This window comes from Oncorhynchus nerka, linkage group LG24 (genome assembly GCF_034236695.1).
Source record: "Oncorhynchus nerka isolate Pitt River linkage group LG24, Oner_Uvic_2.0, whole genome shotgun sequence".
NCBI classification, from domain to species: domain Eukaryota; kingdom Metazoa; phylum Chordata; class Actinopteri; order Salmoniformes; family Salmonidae; genus Oncorhynchus; species Oncorhynchus nerka.
Window position 1 is genome coordinate 54,255,181 of NC_088419.1, and position 24,445 is coordinate 54,279,625.

Genomic DNA, 24,445 nt, shown 5'->3' on the forward strand with positions numbered 1-24,445 from the left:
AGACACATATATGCGTGCGCGCGCGCACACACACACTTAAAATAGCTGTATGCGGATTTATGTAAATTTGGCATTAAATCCATAGCTACCAGTTCAAGTCTTTTACCCTCCGGATGCAAATGCAGGTCATTACAAAAAGCAAATAGTTCGTATCAGCCTCCCTGTGGCTGTAGTTAACCAGTGTGCTCCAAATTATTTATCTCATCTCTCGTAAGGTGATGATTTTAAGAATCAATATTTATTTTCTGAATTAAGACTGTTTCACACTCTAATGCTCCCAATGGTAATATCAAGTCATGCAGCTGGGAGAAACAAATAGTCAACTACTTTGCTTTAAGGTGTGCAATGTTTGGTTTTGATGTTAAATGTGTTTTAGGTGGTTTATTTTAAACTGTGTCTTTGTCTTAAAACATCATAGCTATTTTAAGTGTGTGCGTATGCGAGTTTGAGTCTGTGTGTGTGCGTCCTTGTACATGCAGTGCATTTGGAAAGTATTCAGATGGACTTTTTCCACATTTTGTTACGTTACCAACTTATTCTAAAATTGATGACATTTATATATATTTTTATCCATCTACACACAATACCCCATAATGACAAAGCAAAAACTGGTTTTTAATAATTTATGTATTCAGACACTTTACTCAGTACTTTGTTGAAGGACATTTGGCAGCAATGACAGCATCAAGTCTTCTTGGGTATGACACTACAAGATTGACACACCTGTATTTGGGGGTTTCTCCCATTCTTCTCTGCAGAAACTCTCAAGCTCTGTCAGGTTGGATGGGGAGTGTCGCTGCAAATATATATTTTCAAGCCTCTCCAGGGATATTCGATCAGGTTCAAATCCAATTTTATTGGCCACATACACATATATAATTTGCAAATAAATTCATTAAAAATTCTACAATGTGATTTTCTGGATTTTTTTCTTCTCATTTTGTCTGTCATAGTTGAAGTGTACCTATGATGAAAATTACAGGCCTCTCTCATCTTTAAGTGGGAGAACTTTCACAATTGGTGGCTGACTAAATACTTTTTTGCCCCACTGTACTTCTCATGTCTGAGCCGATTGCGACTCCACTTTATCTCTATACTCACGTTTTTCCTGTTTGATTGCCTTACGGAGGGAATAACTACACGTTTTGTATTCGGCCATATTCCCAGTCACCTTGTCATGGTTAAATGCGGTGGTTCAAGCTTTCAGTTTAGCGCGAATGCTTCCACTGTTTCTGGTTTGGGTAGGTTTTAATAGTCAGTGGGAACAACATCCCCTATACACTTCCTGATGAACTCAGTGTCCGTGTATACATCAATGTTATTCTCAGAAGCAACCTGGAACATATCCCAGTCCACGTGATCAAAACAGTCTTGAAGTGTGGATTCCAATTGGTCAGTCCAGCGTTGACTAGATCTTAGCACGGGTACCTCCTGTTTGAGTTTCTTCCTATAGGAAGAAGCAAAATGGAGTTGTGATCTGATTTGCCGAATGGAGGGCGGGGGAGGGCCTTGTAGGCAGGCCGGAAGAGAGAATAGCAGTGGTCTAGTGTTTTCCCATTGCAAGTACTACAGCCAATGTGTTGATAGAACTTCGTTAGCATTTTCTTCAAATTTGCTTTGTTAAAATCCCCAGCTACAAAAAATACAGTCTCAGGATATGTGGTTTCCAGTGTGCATAAAGTGTAGTTCTTTGAGGGCCGTCGTGGTGTCGGCTTGAGGAGGAATATACATGACTGTGACTATAATGTAAGGGAATTCTCTTGGGAGGTAATACGGTCTGCATTTGATTGTGAGGTATTCTAGGTCGGGTGAACAAAAGGACGTTATCACACGTTTCTGTACGTTATCACAATCAGACAGTGGTTAATCATGAAACATACACCACCGCCCTTCTTCTTCCCGGAGAGTTCTTTATTCCTGTCCGCGCGCTGTACTAAGAACCCAGCTGGCTGTATGGACAGGGACAGTATATCCGGAGATAGACATGATTCTGTCATGGCGTTGCCCTCTTTGGGTATAGCGAGCACCATCCCCTCTCACCACCTCTCTCTTCCCCCTACACCCAGGCTCTGTTATTGCAGGTCATAAATTCCTAGAGGAGTCTCTTCATGGCCAGGCAGTATATAGAGAGAAGGTTTCACAGGAGAACAAAGGAAACTCTTCTCCATCATAAAACTTGAACTGAACAATGTCCATGTTTTGGAGAATGTGTACATGGTAGGGGGAGAATCCAGCTATGACTGGTCCATTTCGTTTAATGTTTGTGAAACTCATGAGACAATACAGCCACATTACCATAACTCTGGTTATACAAGAGTCTCAGTTGTGAGGCTTGCATCTAATTGTTGTATAAAATGAATGAGTAAAGATGAAACTATTTGTGAAATTATGTAATGTGATTATAAACGGTTTAATGAAGGAAACTCCAATTCCCTTTGGAGTGTAACTAAGTCATAGGCCCGCCCCATGTGCACAGACTTTAATCTGGCGTCATGGGACAGCTCTTTCCTACTGTTCTGGATATAACCCCCACCTTGGGAATTTCCCGGCAGACCATGCTTACCTCGATTACCGAGAGGGCTAAGGTTTAACTTCTTCGAGATAGGGGGCGCTCTTTTAATTTTTGGATAAAAAACGTTCCCGTTTTAAACAAGATATTTTGTCACGGAAAGATGCTCGACTATGCATGTAATTGACAGCTTTGGAAAGAAAAAACTCTGACGTTTCCAAAACTGCAAAGATATTATCTGTGAGTGCCCCAGAACTAATGCTACAGGCGAAACCAAGATTACATTTCATACAGGAAATGGTCCAGATTTTGAATGCCCTGTGTTCCAATGTCTCCTTATATGGCTGTGAATGCGCCAGGAATGAGCCTGCACTTTCTGTCGTTTCCCCAAGGTGTCTGCAGCATTGTGACGTATTTGTAGGCATATCATTGGAAGATTGACCATAAGAGACTACATTTACCAGGTGTCTGCCCGGTGTCCTCCGTCGAAATTATTGCGTAATCTCCAGCTCCATGCGCGTTCCATTTTCTTCAGAGGAGAAAGTCAACTGCCACGAATGATTTATCATCGATTGATATGTGAAAAACACCTTGAGGATTGATTCTAAACAACGTTTGCCATGTTTCTGTCGATATTATGGAGTTAATTTGGAAAAAAGTTTGCGTTGTAATGACTTAATTTTCGGGTTTTTTCTTACCCAAACGTGATGAACAAAACGGAGCGATTTGTCCTACACAAAGTCTTTTTGTAAAAACGGAACATTTGCTATCTGAGAGTCTCCTCATTGAAAACATCTGAAGTTCTTCAAAGGTAAATTATTTTATTTGAATGCTTTTCTTGTTTTTGTGAAAATGTTGCATGCTGAATGCTAGGCTTAATGCTATGCTAGGCTATCAATACTCTTACACAAATGCTTGTTTAGCTATGGTTCAAAAGCATATTTCGAAAATCTGAGATGACAGTGTTGTTAACAAAAGGCTAAGCTTGAGAGCAAATATATTTATTTTCATTTCATTTTCATGAATAGTTAACGTTGCGTTATGCTAATGAGCTTGCGGCTATAAATAGGATCCCGACTACGGGATTGCTCGTCGCAACAGGTTAAGTAAACACCATAAAACTTGAGTATTAGCTCAGGTTGTAATGGTTGTTGAAACTCCGAGACTATCGAATCCGACAGAATAAGAGCAAATCTTCAATACTAATTACTAGTCTGCAGCTAGGAATTATGTACCATTGAATGTGAAGGCCGACAACCGTCAACATCTATTGGAACATTTCTGAATGGGACTCTGAAGTATCCATTCTAATCACAAATGACTGGCGGATGAACTTCAGTAAAAGAAGGACGATTCCAATGACACACTGAGCGTAAATATATACACTGCTCAAAAAAATAAAGGGAACACTTAAACAACACAATGTAACTCCAAGTCAATCCACTTCTGTGAAATCAAACTGTCCACTTAGGAAGCAACACTGATTGACAATAAATATCACATGTCTCTCTGGAAGGAGATCCTCACCCTGAGCTTGTCTACTTTATTGTCCAGAGATGGAACATTAGTGAGTAATATATTCGTAAGTGTTGGATGGTGTGCCTGCCTCCTGAGTCTGACTCTGTATACTCTGTATACCTGTTCTCTGCCGGCGGTGTCTTGGAGCAGCCTCTGAGAAGTTCAATTGCCCTGGGGGGTGTGAACAAAGGATCCAATTCGGAAAGTCATATTCCTGATCGTAATGCTGGTGAGTTACCACCACTATAATATATGTAATATGTTCTGGGCTAATAATGTAAGAAATAACATACAAAAAAAACACAATTCTGCAAAGTTGTTTAGGAGCTAGAAGCCGAGCTGCCATGTCTGTCGGACTCTGGCTGGGCCACTTAAGGATATTCGGAGACTTGTCCCAAAGCCACTCCTACGTTGTGTTGGCTGTGTGCTTAAGGTCGTTGTCCTGTTGGAAGGTGAACATTCACCCCAGTCTGAGGTCCTGAGCTCTCTGGAGCAGATTTTCATCAAGGATGTCTCTGTACTTTGCTCCATCCATCTCTCCCTCGATCCTGACTAGTCTCTCAGTCCCTGCCGCTGAAAAATATCCCCAAAGCATGATGCTGCCACAACTACCATGCTTCACCGTAGGGATTGTGCCAGGTTTCCTCCAGACGTGACATCAGAGTTCAATCTTGGTTTCATCAGACCAGAGAATATTGTTTGTCATGGTCTGAGAGTCGTTTAGGTGCTTTTTGGCAAACTCCAAGCGGACTGTCAAGTGCTTTTTACCGAGTAGTGGCTTCCGTCTGGCCACTCTACCATGAAGGCCTGATTGGTGGAGTGCTGCAGAGATGGTTTTCCTTCTGGAAGGTTCTCCCATCTCCACAGACAAACTCTGGAGCTCTGTCAGTGACCATCGGGTCCGTGGTCACCTCCCAGACCAAGAGTTTTGGTGATTCCAAACCTCTCATTTAAGAATGATGTAGGCCACTGTTCTTGGGGACCTTCAATATTGCATAATTTTTTCGGTACCCTTCCCTAGACCTGTGCTTCGACATAATCCTGTCTCGGAGCTCTTAGGACAATTTCGTCGACCTCATGACTTGGTTTTTGTTTTGACATGCACTGTCAACTGTGGCCTTTTCTATAGACAGGTGTGTGCCTTTCCAAATCATGTCAAATCAATTGAATTTACCACAGGTGGACTCCATCCAAGTTGTAGAAACATCTCAAGGATGATCAATGGAAAGAGGATGCACCTTAGCTAAACTTCAAGTCTCATAGCAAAGGGTCTGAATACTTATGTAAATAAGGTATGTTTTTTATTTAATAAATTAGCAACAATTTCTAAAAACCTGTTTTCACTTAGCCATCATGGGGTATTGTGTGTAGATTGAGAATTTGTATTTAGTTAATCCATTTTAGAGTAAGGTTGTAAAGTAACAAAATGTGGGAAAAGTCCAGGGGTCTGAATACTTTCCGAATACACTGTGTGTGTGCTTGTGTATTCGTAAGAGGGTGTGTGTATTGTTTGTACAGGGCATATGGGAGAACAGTCAGTCCTCGGTGCCAATGTGTGCATAGCTCTTCCCAGTAGGCCCGCATGGTTTTAAGTCTCTCTGCTGTCACAAAGCCACGGCTGGCGCATTAAGGGAAGTCTCACTGTCTCTATCAGAGCCAAAACATTCACTGTAACAAGAACAGACAGAATGGCATACTGTAAAGCATCTTGTGTCCTCTACTCTCAACCATGATCTTATAACAACCCAGCCACTGCTCATCATTATTGTTAAGAGTCGAGGGTTGAAGATATTATTTATGGTTTATTTATACTTATTATTGCCCTGAACTCGCAAGTAGTATTTTAGTAGTTGTAAACGTGAGTTAGGAAGCAGGTGCAGAAGGTGAGTTTAATAATGAAAAGAAACAGATGAACACACATGAGAAGCGTATTGAACGTGAGAGAAAACAATACTACCTAATGACTGGTGTCAAGTGAGGGCTAAATAAAGGGGGAATAATCGCAGAGAAAATGAAGACCAGATGTCCATAATGATGGGGAGCAGGTGTGGTAATCATAGTTGCCAGGGCCTGTAGTTAGTAGACCGGTAACGTCGAGCACTGGAGGGAGGGAGGGAGCAGGAGTAGGCGTGACAGTAGTAGTATTTATTGGGATCCCCAATTACACTACTCTTCCTGTGGTCCAAAAAGGAAACAAACATGCATAAAATAATGACATAACACTGCATAATACTACATGATCTCCTGCTTCTGCCTCATGCTTCAGAAACAGGAGATGGCTCCTGCCCTATGAGCTGTTCCGGCTCGCACAAGCCAAAGATTCGTTCAAGATCTCCCACCTTATTATACAATAAATAATACAGTGCAAATTACAATACAAATGGCTGTGTCTTCACAGTCCCCTTTGCGCCGTGAGGTGTTCTTTTATCATTTATTTTATCTGGTTTTATTGCCAGCTTGAGTTACCTGCGGTAGTCATGACTATTTAATACTGTGCATTTCCCAGCCTCTGTTCTGGACTTGGGGACAGTGGAGAGACCTCTGATTGCATGTCTTATGTTGTACCGATGAGTGTCCGAACTGTGTGCCAACTGCTTGAACAGACAGTTCCGTACCTTCAACACCTCGCACGAAGACCAATAGTGATACAGTCAATCTCTCCTCAACTTTGAGCCCGGAGAGATTGACGTGCATGTGACTGTCACTCGCCCTCTGTGTACATCTAAATGCAACACGTGCTGCTCTGTTCTGGACCAACTGCAATTTACCCATCTCCCTCTTTGCCGCACATGACCACACAACTGGGCAGTAGTAAAGGTGTGACAAAACTGGGGCCTTTAGGACCTGTCAAGAAATCATACCAACGCCTTATCATGGATAGACCTCTTCCCATTTTAGCAACCATTGAGTCTATATGTTTTGACTATGAGAGCTTGCTATCTAGGGTTGCACCCAGCAGTTTAGTCTCCTTCACTTGCTCAATCGCCACATTAATTAATAATAGATCTAGATTTGGTTTAGGGCAGAGGATGCAAATCCATAACAGTTAGGTTTTTTTCAGCAATTAGTTAAGATCAATTCTTTCGAAAGCTGCACTGAAGTCTAACAAAACGGCTTCCCAATCTTCTTACGATCTATTTCTTTCAGCCAATCATCAGTCGTTTGTGTCAGTGCCGAGCATGTTGAGAGCCTTTCCCTTTACTGTAAGGATGCTGAAAGTCTGTTTGGATTGTTTTCTGTCAAATAACTTTACATTTGGTCAAACACTATTTTTTCCAAAAGTTTGCTAAACACCGGTAACAGGCTGATTGGTCAGCTGTTTGAACCATTAAATGGTGCTCTGCTATTCTTGGGCAGCAGTATGACCTTTGCCTCTTCAGGCCTGAGGGTCTCACCGTCTTCTAGGCTCAAATTGAAGATGTGGCAAACAGGACTCCGCTGCCAACCTGAGCAATTTACCATCCAGGTTGTTGGTACCAGGTGGTATGTCATTTATGGATAGCAATAATTTGTTCCTCTTCCACACCCAGTTTGTAGAACTCAAAACTACAGAGCTTGTGTTTCATTCTTTTGGTCCATTATGCATGAATATGAAGGCTCAGTGTTTGTTTGCTTGTCATACATACATTTGCTAATCTTGTCAACAAAAAAAACGTATTAAAGTGGTTGGCAATATCAAAGGGTTTTGTTATTGACTTGCCATTTGCCCTAATGAAGGATGGAGCCGAGTTAGCTTTTTTTTTTACTTAGAATTTAATTTCAGGTACGCCAGAGCTTTTTACTTTAATTCTTTATGTACAGTACCAGTCAAAAGTTTGGACATACCTACTCATTCAAGTGTTTTTATTTTATTTTATTTATCTTTACAAAAAAAACTATGAAATAACTCATACGGATTCATAAAGTATTGAAAAAAATTAAATATATTTTATATTTGAGATTCTTCAAAGTAGCCACCTTTTGCCTTGATGACAGCTTTGCACACTCTTGGCATTCTATCAACCAACTTCATGAGGTAGTCACCTGCAAGGCATTTCAATTAACAGATGTGCCCTATTAAAATATCATTTGTGGAATTTCTTTCCTTTTATGCGCTTGAGCCAATCGGTTGTGTTGTGACAAGCTACGAGTGGAATACAGAGGATAGCCCTATTTGGTAAAAAACCAAGTCCATATTACAGCAAGAACAGCTCAAATAAGCAAAGAGAAACAACAGTCCATCATTACTTAAGACGGGAAGATCAGTCAATCTGGAAACTTTCAAGAACTTTGAAAGTTTCTTCAAGTGAAGGCGCAAAAACATTGCTCGTGTTTCAATTGATTGGACATGATTTGGAAAAGCACACATCTGTCTATATAAGGTCCCACAGTTGACAGTGCATGTCAGAGCGAAAACCAAGCAATGAGGTCGAAGGAATTGTCCATAGAGCTCCGAGACAGGATTGTGTCGAAGCGATCAAATATCTCTGGAGAGACCATAAAATAGCTGTTTAGCAACAATCCCTATCCAACCTGACAGAGCTTGAGAGGATCTGCAGAGAAGAATGGGAGAAACTCTCCAAATACAGGTGTGCCAAGTTTGTAGCATCATACCCAAGAAGACTTGAGGCTGTAATCGCCGCCAAAGGTGCTTCAACAAAGTACTGAGTAAATGGTCTGAATACTTTCCGAAGGCACTGTTTATTATGATCCCTACATTCAATGGGTTTGGATACTGCTTAAGAGCAGATTTATGCAGCATTAGTAAAGATGTGATCAATGCACGTGGATGATTTAGTTCCTTCTCTGTTTGTAAATACCCTGGTAGGTTGACTGATAACCTGAACCAGATTGCAAGTATCGGTTACAGCTTGAAGCTTCTTTATTAAAATGTATTTTTACATTTATTGAATATTCGAAACATACAATATACTTGCAGTGAAGCCACTCAACATCCACATCATACCCGTCATCCAACAGATTCCCATTCAGAGCGACACACAGAAGCATCCAGGGTCAATGCCCTGGTCAAGGGCACATTGACCGATCTACCACCAGGCCAAAAAAACGTGAACCTGAACCCTCCAAGTTCCCCAATAGCCCCTCAACCATTCAAGACCCCTCCCACAGTCCCCCGCCCACGAGAATAAAAAATACAATTATTCCCCAGCCCCAAGAACCCCCACCTCAATGCACCAACAACCAAGAGAATGAACACAAAAAAGAGAAGAAAACAGCAAACAATGCAAAAAAGCTTATTTTTGAGTGGATAGCTTGATGACAAGCAGTCAATATTTAGGTTACCCAGAAAATATACCTTTTCTGTTGATATAACATAATCGAACATTTCACACGCATAGTCCAAATACTGACTTTTAGCTCTTTGTGGACTATAATAACTTCCTATGAGAAAATTACAAAAATGAATTTGTTGCGGAAAACTTCCTGCTAGTTTGTGGCAAATTTCCTGCAAACTAAATAGTGTGCCACAAAATGTTGCCCTACTGTAAGTTTGCAAATGTTTGACGCTAATGGTGAGTATGCAGCAAACCTGGCAGAGAATTCTTTCAAGATTCAATTTTAATCTGTGGCAACAAGTTCCAAAACCCGTAACCATTGATGACAAATCCGGGGGATTAGAAACATCTATTGAAAAATGGAAACCAAGCTATCTAGCTACAGTAGCTACCTACAAATACTGTCCGGTGAGTGTCTAACTTATTAATTAAACGTCCTAATAAACTTTAACATTTTATTAGCTAAATGATGCCTAGATGGCAATGTCATGTTTTATGGGATAGAGTGAAACTCTTTTTGTTGATACCAATTTCAATCTGTCAGCACCACTTACTGGCTAGCGTTTAGCTAGCTAATGTTAGCTATTATATTTTTGCACAATTAATGTGATAGGTAGCTACCAAACTGATTTGCCTAAACACATATTTATTTGTGGATACATTGCAGTCTGAATACCAATATCTATGTCAAAATGCTAGTGTCATGGTTCAGTAGAATGTTAGCTAGCACAACAACTAAGGTAGCAACAATATGAGTTGATATGAGGTCAAAGCAAAACTTCACTTTTGCAGATGGATGCCCTTCCCCTACCTGTGGTGTTGGAGGAGGCTGGGAGGAGGATGCATCAACATCCTGGAAGTAGTTTGTGGTGCACTCATAATACGCTCATTTATTGCTCCAAAAAAGTGTGTTTTTTTAAGGTTGAGTTATGGAAGTTTTGATTTTAGCATGTAAATCTTGGTGGGGCAAACTTTTTTTTTTTTATACATGCATCCCAGCAAAGCCACTACACAACACTAAACAATGCATTATGGATATTTGACCCAACCAATGGGTTAATTCTCCCGCCACCAGCGCATGAAGTCCACCAGAACATGAGCAACTGTCTTCTAGTGCGACTTAATGACTGACTGAGGGGAAAATGATTAATGTTAGACTAACCTAAGGGTGTTCTGGCAGACTGAAAACGGTAAGTAACAATCGTTACATATTTTGAATTTGATGGTCAGTCAGGTTAATTAGGTTGTCCTATCATAATTATTTAGCTAGCTAATGTTAGATTGAGCGCTAACTAGACAATGTCTATGCTAATATCGCTGGCTGTGGTTACGTTTACTAACTAGCTAATGTTTAACCCCGCGACCATGCTTGCGATGTTAGGTTACTGGAGTGTTGTCACAGAATATAGCTAAATGTACTTTTTTTGTTGACGTTTGGCTAGCTAGCTAACTATATCAGTAATTGTAGCTTAGCTAGCTATCTAAGTCGGACACTTTCTGGACTGTGTCGTATACTGTTTCACTCACTAACGTTAACTTAGATGGCTGGCTAGCTAAGTTACCATAGCTAGACTTTACTTATTCTCTGTCTGGGTTAATTTAACCAAGCTATTTGGCAGGTTTATCTCATGCTTGCATGGTGATTGATTGAGTTAGCTAGCATTACTGTACTGGTTTTCAATGGTTTCTAACAGTGGCAGCTTTAGTTGTGCAAATTATTTTAGCTATCTAATGTTAGAATTGACCTTAAATTTCATGTAGCCAAGTTAGTATAAATCCTTTTTGGGATAGGGGGCAGCATTTTCACTTTTGGATGAATAGCGTGCCCAAAGTGAACTGCCTCCTACTCTGTCCCAGATGCTAATATATGCATATTATTATTAGTATTGGATAGATAACTCTGAAGTTCCTAAAACTGTTTGAATGATGTCTGTGGGTATAACATAACTCCTATGGCAGGCGAAAACCTGAGAAAAATCTGAGGTTTGTAGTTTTTCAAAGCTTGGCCTACCGAATGAATACACTGTCTATGGAGTAAGTTTCACTTCCTACGGCTTCCACTAGATGTCATCCGTCTTTAGAAACTTGTTTGAGAATTCTAGTATAAAGGAGGGGCTCATGAGACCTGTTTGAGTCAGTGGTCTGGCAGAGTGCCTTGGTCTCATGACGCGCAGTCACGAGAGAGTTAGCTCTCGTTCCAGTGCTTTTCTTCAGACATAGGAATTCTCCGGTTGGAACCTTATTGATGATTTATGTTAAAAACATCCTAAAGATTGATTCCATACATCGTTTGACTTGTTTCTACGACCTGTAAAGGAACTTTTCGAGTTTTTGTCTGGACGAAGTGCTCACGCCTCATGAAGATGGATTACTGGGCTGAACACGCTAACAACAAGTGGCTATTTGGGCATAAATGATGGACTTTATGGAACAAATCAATCATTTATTGTCGAACTGGGATTCCTGGGAGTGCCTTCTGATGAAGATCATCAAAGGTAAGTGAATATTTCTGTTGTAATTTTTAACTTCTGTTGACTCAAATGGCGGATATTTCTCTGGCTAAATTGGGCTCTGAGCGCCGTTCTCAGATTATGCTTTTTCCGTAAAGCTTTCTTAAAATCTGACACAGCGGTTGCATTAAGGAGAAGTCTATCTTTAATTCTGTGAATAACACTTGTATCTTTTATCAATGTTTATTATGAGTATTTCTGCAATATCACCGGATGTTTTGGAATCAAAACATTACTGCACGTAACGCGACAATGTAAACTGAGATTTTTGGATATAAATATGCACATTATCGAACAAAACATACATGTATTGTGTAACATGATGTCCTATGAGTGTCATCTGATGAAGATCAAAGTTTAGTGATTAATTGTATCTATATTTTTGCTTTTTGTAACTCCTATGTTTGGCTGGAAAGATGGCTGTGTGTTTTTCTGACTTGGCGGTGATCTAACAATCATATGTGCTTTCGCTGTAAAGCATTTTTGAAATCGGACACGATGGGTAGATTAACAAGAAGTTTCTTTCATTTGCTGTATTGGACTTGTAATGTGTGAAAGTGACATATTTCTCAAAAATATTTTTGAATTTCGCACGCTGCCTTTTCAGCGGAATGTTGTCGAGGGGTTCCGCTAGCGGAACGCCTGCCCTAGAAAGGTTAAAACTAGCTAGCGATGTTTCTAACATGTTTTTATTTATGTACTTAAATGCAGAGGTCAGGCACCGAAGACGTGGCTGTCAAATTAAAAGCACCCTACCCTCACTTCTCTGATTTAGAGGGGTTGGGTTAATTGCATTAGACACATTTTGGATGAATGAATTCAGTTGTACAACCGACTAGGTACCCCCTTTCTCCTCTGCAACGGAGGAGATAGACAAGGAAATGCTCTTGCTTTTGGACGACTCGACTATAGCCTGAAGTTAAAGCAGAACATGAAAGACTAACGCAGTGAGTATTCTGTAAACGCCACCTTTTTTATACATAAGTGGAGGTCCTCGGCACACACGTGAATACATAGGACTGTAGACACACAAAGCGACACACCAAGCTTGAGCAGTAGCCAGATCTTGCTAGGTACAAGTTGTTTATTTTGAAAACTGATTGTTTAAAAATTCATTTATAATTAATTTAATGCTTTGTGCTCAAAACATTGTCAAATGTGAGAGTGCAGCCCAGCTGACCGAGTGGGTGAAGAACAACATCTGGCCGGCAATCCAAGTTGCAGAGTACTTTAAATAGACCGCAATCCAGAGGGCTCAGAGGACCAGTCAGAATGGGGCCAAGACAGTTGAGATAGCCCGAGAGCATCCTCGTCTGCTGGATAGAGCCCCACAGTGGAGGTGTCATAATACCTATAAAACCTAGCGGTTAAACAAGGAAATGGTTCCAATCGTTTTTCCACCATTCCATTTTCCGATAGGGTATTTTAGAAACACCTAAAATAAGGGCTGTGTTTTGTGTGGGCTTACTCTTGCGTGACATGTAAATCTCTCTTGGCCAAAGTGACTTATCAATATATTCTTCTCTATTTACTCCAATTCTAAAATGTTAATTAGCATCAAAGTAGATGTCATGCAAGACTACAAATCCCTGCAAGCTCCTCCACATTTCTATCTGACATATTTGCAAACCAGTATTGTAGTTCTCTTTTATAATAGCCACATTAGCAGCTAATTAGTGTTTCCTTTTTAGGGAGTAAATAGTCACCTTGTCCTAGAGAGATTTACATGGTTATCAAAACAGCACGCCAGGGTAAGCCTACACAAAACACCGCCCTTATTTTAAGTGTTTCTAAAATCCCCTATGGGGAAAAATGAAAGGTGGAAAAAATGATTGGAACCATTTCCTTGTTTGACCACTAGGTTTTATTGGTATTATGACACCTCCACTGTGGGGTTCTATCCAGCAGACTAGGATACTCTTGGACTCTCGACTGTCCCCATTCTGTCTGGTCCTCTGAGCCATCTGGATTGCGGTCTATTTCATGTATTCCGCTGCTTGGTTTTTCTGGCCGGATGTTGATCTTCACTCGGTCATCTGGGCTGCCCACATTTGACAGTGTATTGAGCACAAACTATTAAATTAATTCTAAATTAAATTAATTGTGCAATAGGATTTGATTGGTTCTCTCAAATGTTTTTTTTCCTCAGGTTGAGATCTCTCAGACCTCTCATTGTTTGGATTTGAAAATCCAACCATTGTTATAGAATGGGGCAGCGCTCGGGGGCCGACTGTGGCTGTTGGTGTTTGTGTGAGAAAGACACAGTGGAGAGCCAATAAGTAAAATCACAGCTCCCTTCATTATTGACGCATTGTGCCGACAACATCAAAGAGCCATTCCAGACTGAGGTCAGGAGGACTTAGAGAGTTAGGTGTTAGCCAAGCTAATGACTAACTGTAATGGAAAATAAATTGTTTGTCTGCTTTACTACAGATGGCCCAGGACTTTTCCGTTTTAAACCCAGACTGCTCGGGGAAACTCGCTGAGAACTGGATTGCGGTCTTAAAGGACAAAAAAACTTTGCTTCGACAACTGAGAGAAGCAGGCCCAAGATTTTCTCTTTGAATTGCAGGTATAGTTTGAAATAGCCCTGCTGGTGGAACCTCATATGCTCATTCATTTTTTTGTTTGAAACAATCAAGTTATTCACTAAACATTCTTCTCTCCAGATACACAATGTGACATCGCTTTAAGACTTTTGACAGTGGTCCTCCCAACACCAGTCTACAAGATTGGCAGGATGAATTCTGACCCAGCTTCCAAAAGACCAGAAAGTTCTTAATTGACTTGCAGCCTGTACGCAGATAGGCATATGGAGATTGTTGGAAAATTAGATGATATCATTTGTAAACCTTGAATGACAGGAACAGCATTCCAAAATCGGTGAACTGCACACTCCAAGACATGGTGTAAATGAGCCTCAGCTCCAAATGAATGGAAAATGTAGGCATCAAACTAGGATTGGGTTCTTATATTGATGTGTAAATTGTTATAGTCCATGATTTGTAAAAGTCCTCATTCTAAAATCGAGTGATTTCTATCTGACAGGTTGGGACCAACATGGCGATGACCAAAACCCTATCCATTTATGTTGGCTCTTGGGGACTGCTCACAGGTGTTTACGTCCATAAGTGGACAAGCATTGGAGCAAGAGACTGCTTGGGGCACTGGATTGTTTAGCTAAATATTTGTTTGCCTATGGAACATTTCTGAGATCTTTTATTTCGACTCATGAAACCAACACTTTACATGTTGCATCTATATTTTTGTTCAGTGCTCTGGCACTGTCTGGGAGACATACATTTGAAGTCGTAAATTTACATACACCTTAGCCAAATACATTTAAACTCAGTTTCACAATTCCTGACAATTCCTAGTAAATATTCTCTGTTTTAGGTCAGTTAGGATCACCACTTTATTTTAAGAATGTGAAATGTCAGAATAATAGTAGAGAGAATGATTTCTTTCATCACATTCCCAGTGGGTCAGAAGTTCACATACACTCAATTAGTATTTGGTAGAATTGCCTTCAAATTGTTTAACTTGGGTCAAACGTTTCGGGTAGCCTTCCACAAGCATCCCACAATAAGTTGGGTAAATTTTGGCCCATTCCTCCAAACAGAGCTGGTGTAACTGAGTCAGGTTTATAGGCCTCCTTGCTCACACACGCTTTTTCAGTTCTACCCACAGATTTTCTATAGGATTGAGGTCAGGGCTTTGTGATGGCCACTCCAATACCTTGACTTTGTTGTCCTTAAGCCATTTTGCCACAACTTTGGAAGTATGCTTGGGGTCATTGTCCATTTTGGAAGACCCATTTGCGTCCAAGGTTTAACTTCCTGACTGATGTCTTGAGATGTTGCTTCAATATATCCACATAATTGTCCTCCTCATGATGCCATCTATTTTGTGAAGTGCACCAGTCCCTCCTGCAGCAAAGCACCCCCACAACATGATGCTGCCACCCCTGTTCTTCCTGGTTGAGATGGTGTTCTTCGGCATGCAAGCCTCCCCCTTTTATGGCCAAACAGTTCTATTTTTGTTTCATCAGACCAGAGGACATTTCTCCAAAAAGTACGATCTTTGTCCCCATGTACAGTTGCAAACCGTAGTATGGCTTTTTTTATTATGGTTTTGGAGCAGTGGCTTCGTCCTTGCTGAGGGGCCTTTCAGGTTATGTCGATATAGGACTTGTTTTACTGTGGATATAGATAGTTTTGTATTGTTTCTTCCAGCATCTTCACAAGGTCCTTTGCTGTTGTTCTGGGATTTATTGACACTTTTCGCACCAAAGTACATTAATATCTAGGAGACAGGACGCGTCTCCTTCCTGGGAGGTATGACGGCTGCATGGTCCCATGGTATTTATACTTGCGTACTATTGTTTGTACAGATGAACGTGGTACCTTCAGGCGTTTAGAAATTGCTCCCAAGGATGAACCAGACTTGTGGAGGTATACCATTTTTTTCTGAGGTCTTGGCTGATTTCTTGACTCAATTGATGTCATTTAGCCTTTCAGAAGCTTCTAAAGCCATGACATCATTATCTGGAATTTTCCAAGCTATTTAAAAGCACAGTCAACTTAGTGTATGTAAACTTCTGACCAACTGGAATTGTGATACTGTGAATTATAAGTGAAATAATCTGTCTGTAAACAATTGTTGGCAAAATGACTAGATGTCCGAACCGACTTGCCAAAACTATAGTTTTTTCAACAAGAAATTTGTGGAGTGGTTGAAAAACGAGTTTTAATGACTCCAACCTAAGTGTATGTAAACTTCCGACTTCAACTGTAAATAAGCATGTTTAATTTTGTCTGGCTTAGCATTCCAAATAAAATAACATTTTTCTCTCATAAAAAAAGTAAATGTGATGTTTCCATAAATAGACAAGTATTTACCTCTCCATGGTTGCAGAATCTATTTTTGCTAACTTTCTATTGAAATTGATTGTGGTAAGTTAATTTATGTTTTTTGAGCTATGAATACTAAGTATGTCTACTTCACCATCCACCCATTTTATTGGTAAACTACAAGGTAGTGTAAACACTCTTTTAATGATCCAATACGTAATATGGTACACTTGTCATAATTGGGTTTTAGTCCAGAGAGGCTAGAAAAGTGATCAAGATCTTCAATAAGGATGTGCAGGGATCCAGATTACGGACTTTAGATCCAACAAGAACATCCAAGGGTTAGAAATCCAGGGGATAAAAACAATAGTGTCAATGTATGCCGATGACTCAAGTTTTTTCTTATTTAATAGCTAGCATTTGAATGGCCATAATACATAGATATGGAGACAACGGACAGCCTTGTTTTACTCCTCTGTAAAAGCTCAATACGTTCTGACAAGTAACCATTATTTACTGTTTTACACCTGGGGTTGCTGTACATAACTTTAACCCATTGTGTAAGAGATTCACCGAAATTTAAGTAATCCAGGCATTTATATATAAATTAGAGTCGTACTTTATCAAACGCCTTTTCAAAATCTGCTATGAAGACCAGGCCTGGTGTCTTTTGATGTTTCATAATGTTCAATTGTTTCAAGTAATTGTTGTCCATTATCTACAATATATCTTCCATGTAAAACAACATCTGCATTTGGTCAGGATTTCTGCATCACAACATTGAACTGTAAGAAGCCTTAAATGAATTAGATCTTTATACTTACCACCTGGCTCCTGTTTCAGTAGTATTTAAATCAGACCTTCTTGTTGAGTACCTAAAAGTATACCACTTTTATAGGAGTAATTAAAACATGCTAATAATGGATCTTTGAGTACAACAAAGAAGGTATGATAATACCTCTACTGGTATACCATTGAGCCCTGGTGTTTTTCCAGACTGAAAAGATTGGATTGCTTCAAAAGTTCCTCCTCTGTATGTAAGTCTTGGCTGATTTCTTTTGATTTTCTCATGATATCAAGCAAAGAGGCACTGAGTTTGAAGGTAGACCTTGAAATACATCCACAGGTACACCTCCAATTGACTCAAATTATGTCAATTAGCCTATCAGGAGCATCTAAAGCCATGACTTCCTTATCTGGAATTTTCCAAGCTGTTTAAAGGCACAGTCAATTTAGTGTATGTAAACTTCTGACCCACTGGAATTGTGATACAGGTGAAATATTCTGTCTGTAATTTTTTTTTTGAAAAATTGCTTGTGTCATGCACAAAGTAGATGTCCTAATCGACTTTCCAAATCTATAGTTAGTTAATTAACAATAAATTTGTGGAGTGGTTGAAAAACAAGTTTTAATGACTCCAACCTAAGTGTATGTAAACTTCTGACTTCAACTGTATCTGTGTTAATACAACTTACGACAGTGTCACACGCTCTCATGCTTTGTTTTGATCAGATTGCAATCTGAGTGTGAACATCAAGTTCAGCTGAGGCTTTAGTCTGATGTTTGGACTGTTGGGTTCATGAAATAATATAAATCCATTTGAAGATTTCACAAGATAGGATTGTTTATCTTATGAAATAACACATAAACAATATGGATTTGTTTCGGGGTGCTATTTACATTTTTAAAAATATATATTCTTGTACTTTGTGGACAATTGTCTGACGTTGATGTATGTTCCGAAATGCAGGCAATACAAATTAATTATTTGAAATCCAACATTTTATCTTGATTGTGTGTAGGAAAAGGAAGAGGATGGGATGGTAGGGAAGACAAAAATATACAGTTGAAGTCGGAAGTTTACATACGCTTAGGTTGGAGTCATTCAAATTTGTTTTAGAGTTTTGCAGAGTTGCAAAGAAAAAGCCATATCTTAGACTGGCCAATAAAAAGAAAAGATTAAGATGGGCAAAAAAACAGACACTGGACAGAGAAACTCTGCCTAGAAGGCCAGCGTCCCAGAGTCTCCTCTTCACTGTTGACGTTGAGACTGGTGTTTTGCGGGTCCTATTTCATGAAGCTGCCAGTTGAGGACTTGAGGCTTCTGTTTCTCAAACTAGACACTAATGTCAGTTGTCCTCTTGCTCAGTTGTGCACCAGGGCCTCCCATTCCTCTTTCTAGTCTGGTTAGAGACAGTTTGCGCTGTTCTGTGAAGAGAGCTGTACACAGCGTTGTACGAGATCTTCAGTTTCTTGACAATTTCTCGCATGGAATAGCCTTCATTTCTCAGAAGAAGAATAGACTGACGCGTTTCAGAAGAAAGTGCTTTGTTTTTCATTCTAATAATTTTAATTGCAACCAATCTCAACTTCTCAAAGCAAGAATATACTGAATTAGAAATATCTATGTATTTCCCCTCCGTATGTTCCCTTTTTGCAACCACAGGCTCAAAATAACACCAGGTAAAAATATATCCAGATGGCGCAGTAGTATATTCTGGCAGGCTACTTCACACCAGCCAATTTAACCCATGCACTGTTTAGCACAGGAGGTTGGTGGCACCTTAATTGGGGAGGAAGGGCTCATAGTATTGGCTGGAACGGAATAAATGGAATTGTATCGAACTCATCAAACACATATTAAATATCAATTACCACTTTAAAGCTGCAATATGTAACTTTTTGGACAAAAAAAAAATCTAAATGGGTACACCACAAACTCACACAGATGGCTTGACTTCACTTTGAAACCCTTCATTTATGTGAAACTTGATTAATGCCAGGCTTAAGGCAGTTAACGAATCAGGCCTCAGGTGTTAACAACAAGGCAGGAATCAATACTCGTCCGGTCTCTGAATTGTCACTCCTTAGAACACAAGGAGACCAGTCAAGCATGGTTTTGGTTAGTGCCCTCAATAATTAGGAAATATATGTATTGAGCTGAGTCCACTTTGTCACTCTGGTAATTGTGTTTTTGGCATTGGGTGAAGATGTGTTCATGAGTGAGGCTTTTTGTGTTGAACTTATGTCACACTTTTGAAATGGTCTGACACATCACATCAACTCATTCTCTGAGCCTTGTTGTCCCACATGTATACACAGAGGCCTGTTACATTCACTGGTTCCAGTTGAGTTGATACATTTAACCCTTGCAGTCATTGCCCTGTTGTGAGAATCCATTGTTTAGTGTCTGAGTGTCGTCATGCTATTTGTCAGGACGCTGTAACCTAGCTGCGGAAGATCTTACATTGAGAATTGTATTACTTTGTGGTCCAAAGAAATGACATTTTAGCTTTTCATAAGTTTTAGCTTCTCATAAATGCAACAACATTGATATCCTGGACAAGGTATTACTTCTGTCTCAAGTTTTCCCACCACATGTAGATATTCATAGAGTTCATAGAATTCCCTTCACATTTTACTCAACAATAAAAGAAAAATCTAAGTGATTGCTTTTCCTGAAACTTAGCTAAATAATATCCCTTGTGGACAGAAATGTCAATAGAAAAATCATTTCTAAAATGATTTTATAATTGATCAGAATACCTGTCCTCTGATTGTATTTGGTTTCCTCCACAGAGTCTGAGGGACTCTCTACTCACGGCCAACCTCAGCTATGCAGTGCGGCGGCGTTTCTCAGGGACAATACTGCTGCCCCCACTGTCTCAGCGCCACTCCACCCACACCCAGGACCACCGCAGGCTGCTGGACCTGGAGGCCCTCTACAGGAATGCCCTTGCCAGCGTGGCTGCCACGAGCCTGGAGACCATCAACAACTCCAAGTCAGTGGAGCAGCTTGTTACTCTTTCAACTATGTCTCTGTAATGCTCTGTCTGTTTCCATCTCTTTTGCTTTTCGTTCTCTCTCATTTCATTAGAAACACTCGCTCTGTCGAGAGCTGCCTCTCTTTATTTCTCACTCTGTCACTCGAGTACTCACAATCTCAGGGTTGGGTAGTTTACTTTCTAAATGTAATCCGTTAGTTGCTAGTTACCTGTCCAGAATTGTAATCAGTAATGTAAATTTTTGATTATCAAACTCAGTATTGTAATTAGCTTACTTTCAGTTAATTTTAGATTACTTTCCCATTAAGAGTCGTTAGAAGAAGACAAAAATGAATATTACCAATTGAATGACATCTATTGCAGGATAAATCAATGTTAGAGTTTACTGGCCATAAATTGATGTTGCATTTTACTTTATGGGTTGGTTATGTAGGCTTCTTTTAACCAATTGCTTTCTACTACAGATAATTATATGAATTGTTATATATTTACATTAAAAGCTAAGTCTGTCAGATTTCCAGTCATTCCAATTAATTTAATACCCCTTGATCTTCAAGAATAGGAATTGGAAATATGGAAGTATAGATTAGACAGATTGTTCTACCTGGGCATAACCCCACAACTAAAGGACCTATTAGCCTACTCTGTTGTTTATGATTTAGTTGTCCAGGTGGTATAGGGCAGTGCAATAGAGATTTCGTCACCTGTGGCTCTTGGATGATGGTGTTGATGTGAGCTAAGACCAGCCTTTTAAAGCATCTCATGGCTACAGATGTGAGTGCTACGGGGCGATAGTCATTTAGATATTTTACCTTGGTGTACTGTTAATCCGTCAGAATGTGAACCTTTTTAAAGGTCTTACTCATATCAGCTACGGAGAGCGTGATCATACAGTCGTCCGGAACAGCTGTTTGCTCTCATGCATGGTTCAGTGTTTCTTGCCTTGAAGTGAGAATAGAAGACATTTAGGTCATCTAGTAGGCTCACATCACTTGGAAGCTTGCGGCTGGCTTTCCGTTTGTAATCGATGGTAGTTTGTAAGCCCTGACATGTCCGACGAGCATCAGAGCCGGTGTAGTAGGATTCGATCTTAGTCCTGTTGACGCTTTTCCTGTTTGATCGTAGTAGCGGGATTTCTTACACGCGTACGGATGAGTGTCCTGCTCCTTGAAAGCGGCAGCTCTAGCTCAGTTTGGATGTTGCTTATAATCCCTAGCTTCTGGATGGGATATGTATGTACGATCACTGTGGGGATGAGGTCGTCGATGCACTTATTAATGAAGTCGGTGACTGATGTGGTAAACGCCTCTGCCATTGGATGAATCCCGGAACATATTTCAGTCTGTGCTAGCTTAGCATCCACTTCATCAGACCACTTCTATATTGAGCGGGTCACTGGTACTTCCTGTTTGAGTTTTTGCTTGGAATCATGAGGGTAGAGTTATAGTCAGATCTGCCAAATGAAGGGCGAGGGAGAGCTTTGTATGAATTTCTGTGTGTGGAGTAAAGGTTGCACAGGTGACATGCTGGTAGAAATTTGGTAAAATGGATTTAAGTTTTTCTGGCCACTAGGAGCACCGCCTATGGATGAGCATTATCTTGTTTGCTTATGGCCCTATACAGCTCGTTGAGTGTGGTCTAAGTGCCAGCATCAGTTTGTGGTGGTAAATAGACAGCTATGAGAAATATAGATGAAAACTCCTCTTGGTATAAATACTGTGGTCTACAGCTTATCGTGAGTTGTGTGTGTACGTACATGCATGCATGCGTACGTACGAACGTACGGACGGACATGGGAGAAGCGAAGGTCGAGAGCCATGCGTCCTCCGAAACAACCCTGCCAAAAGCCGCACTGCTTCTTGACACACTGCCGTAAAGTGGCTGCTATCCATTGCACCGCCATTTTTTATGTTTTCATGAAATGGCATGCTTTGAGCACTACCGAAAAGTGCTATTTGCATGTGACAAAAGTATGCCATATGCTGTTGGTGACACTTTGATATCTCGATAATTTGCATGTGTTAAAAGGGCGAATCCACAGTTGAAATAACAACAAAGCGAAACCCTGCCTCTGTTTTGGTAAAAATCTGAGGGATGTTTCTGGAGAAATGTTTCTAAGGTAATAGACAGAGCTATGGAAGAAGGACTGACCATCCATGATATCAAAATTATTGTTTTAACCATGTTTTGAGGCTATATACTGTTTGTTTACATTTACCATGTTTTTTAACATTGGAGGAAAACAATCTTATATTTTGGATTCTCATGTGGTGTGACAGTTGAATTAGTGAGGCATTGTTAAGTTCACGTCAACCATTTTTGGGTTAAAATACACATATACATTAGTGAACAGCCATCCACAATAACCACAATCCGTAAGGCACAAATGGCTAAATGAAAGAGAAGCAGTGTGATTCACATCATTGCACTATGTAGATATCAATAATACGTGATATCCGTATCGCCCTTAGGCTACACCACCGCCGGTGTCCTTACCTCCAGGCATTTATTGAAGTTGAATAATCTTTGGATGCCGACAGCTGTCGCACCATTGGAAGACATAGCTTGAACTGTAGCCTAAAAAAAGCCTATTTCCCTGTGATCCATCAAACACGTGCTGTGTCATAGTGGCCGCCGACTTGTCAGATTCGCTCCGTTACTCCCCGACCCTGCACAATCTCTCGTTTCTCTCCCTCTATGTGCTCAACAAGCCATGAGAGGTCCGCAGTGTGATTCATTGAGAAGGCTACTGTGTGATATTTATGTCTGCTGCAAGGGTTTGAATTTTCTCCACACTTCAGGAGAATGTTACAGTATGTCATGTCAGAAGGACAGACTGTCAACTGACTTTCTTTCAAAGCAGTCAAATTAGCTGGGATGGAAACTGCACTGCACCTGTGACACTTGGTTTTCACATCAAGCTAATCTAGCCAAGGCTGAGGGAAGCGGAGACTGACTAACGTTTGTGGATGTGTGTGCGTGTGCTTGGACGTACAGGTAACTTCCAAAATAACGGAAACCCCAATATAAAGTGTCTTCATAGGGCATCGGGCCGCCGTAACAGCTTCAGTGCACCTTGGCTTAGATTCTACAAGTGTCTGGTATTCTATTGTAAGTCTATGGATGTCTATCTATGCGACACCATTCTTCCACAAGAAATTCCATAATTTGGTGTTTTGCTGATAATTTGTTGCTGTTTCAGGCGCCACTCCAGAATCTCCCATAAGTGTTCAGTTGGGTTGAGATCTGGTGACTGACTGAGACACACACATAAACACACACCTTTTTAAAAACCCTATGCTCCTTTGAGACCTCTCTATCAAAGTCACTGAGATCTTCTTCTAGCCATGGTAGCCAAAATAATGGGTAACTGGGCATTTTATACATGAACCTAAAAGCATGATGTTAATTGCTTAATTAACTCAGGAACCACACCTGTGTGGAGGTATCTGCTTTAAATATACTTTGTATCCCTAATTTACTAAATTGTGTCCTTTATTTTGGCAGGTATCACTATGTCTGTGTTTGTCCCAGTGTTTATGCACTACTCACACAGCGCCTTCCTATCACGCCTCCCTGCCCCTATTTATCTTTGTGGCCCAGATTCCGCTCAGTCAATAATATGAAGGTGGAATCTCTCTGAATCCTGTATCTCTCTAAGCCCAGAGGGGGTTAAGAAAAGCCTTCTGTCTGACGGCTGCTTCCCGCCTCTCCCTCTCCCAGCCTCAGGTCAACGGAGGTCACCTGCTTTATTGTGTCTGTGTTTGTTTATCCATAAATTTTGTTATTGCCCGGCGGTACATGTATCCTCTCTGAGCTGACGCCTCTACCGTCTGCTTCTCGGCATCGCAGGCCTCACAGAGGCAAGATGACAGGAAAGGAGGCAGGATTCTGTATGATGGGCTTTTGTTGTTGGTTGTTGCTGTGTTACGGGTGTTAATGATTCTCCCTTCTCCTTATGAATTGATGGGTAATTACTGGAATGGCCTGGAAG

The 24,445-nt window shown here is 40.4% G+C and overlaps 1 protein-coding gene across 1 annotated transcript in view; it reads left to right on the forward strand.

Annotated features, from left to right (window-relative positions):
* The window catches only part of LOC115108179 (3',5'-cyclic-AMP phosphodiesterase 4D-like), a 182,488-nt gene that overhangs the window by 37,240 nt on the left and 120,803 nt on the right, over positions 1–24,445 (forward strand). Inside the window, exon 6 of the mRNA XM_029632231.2 lies at positions 20,246–20,448. Within this exon, the coding sequence (XP_029488091.1) occupies positions 20,246–20,448 (203 nt within the window). The remainder of the gene's footprint in view (positions 1–20,245; positions 20,449–24,445) is intronic.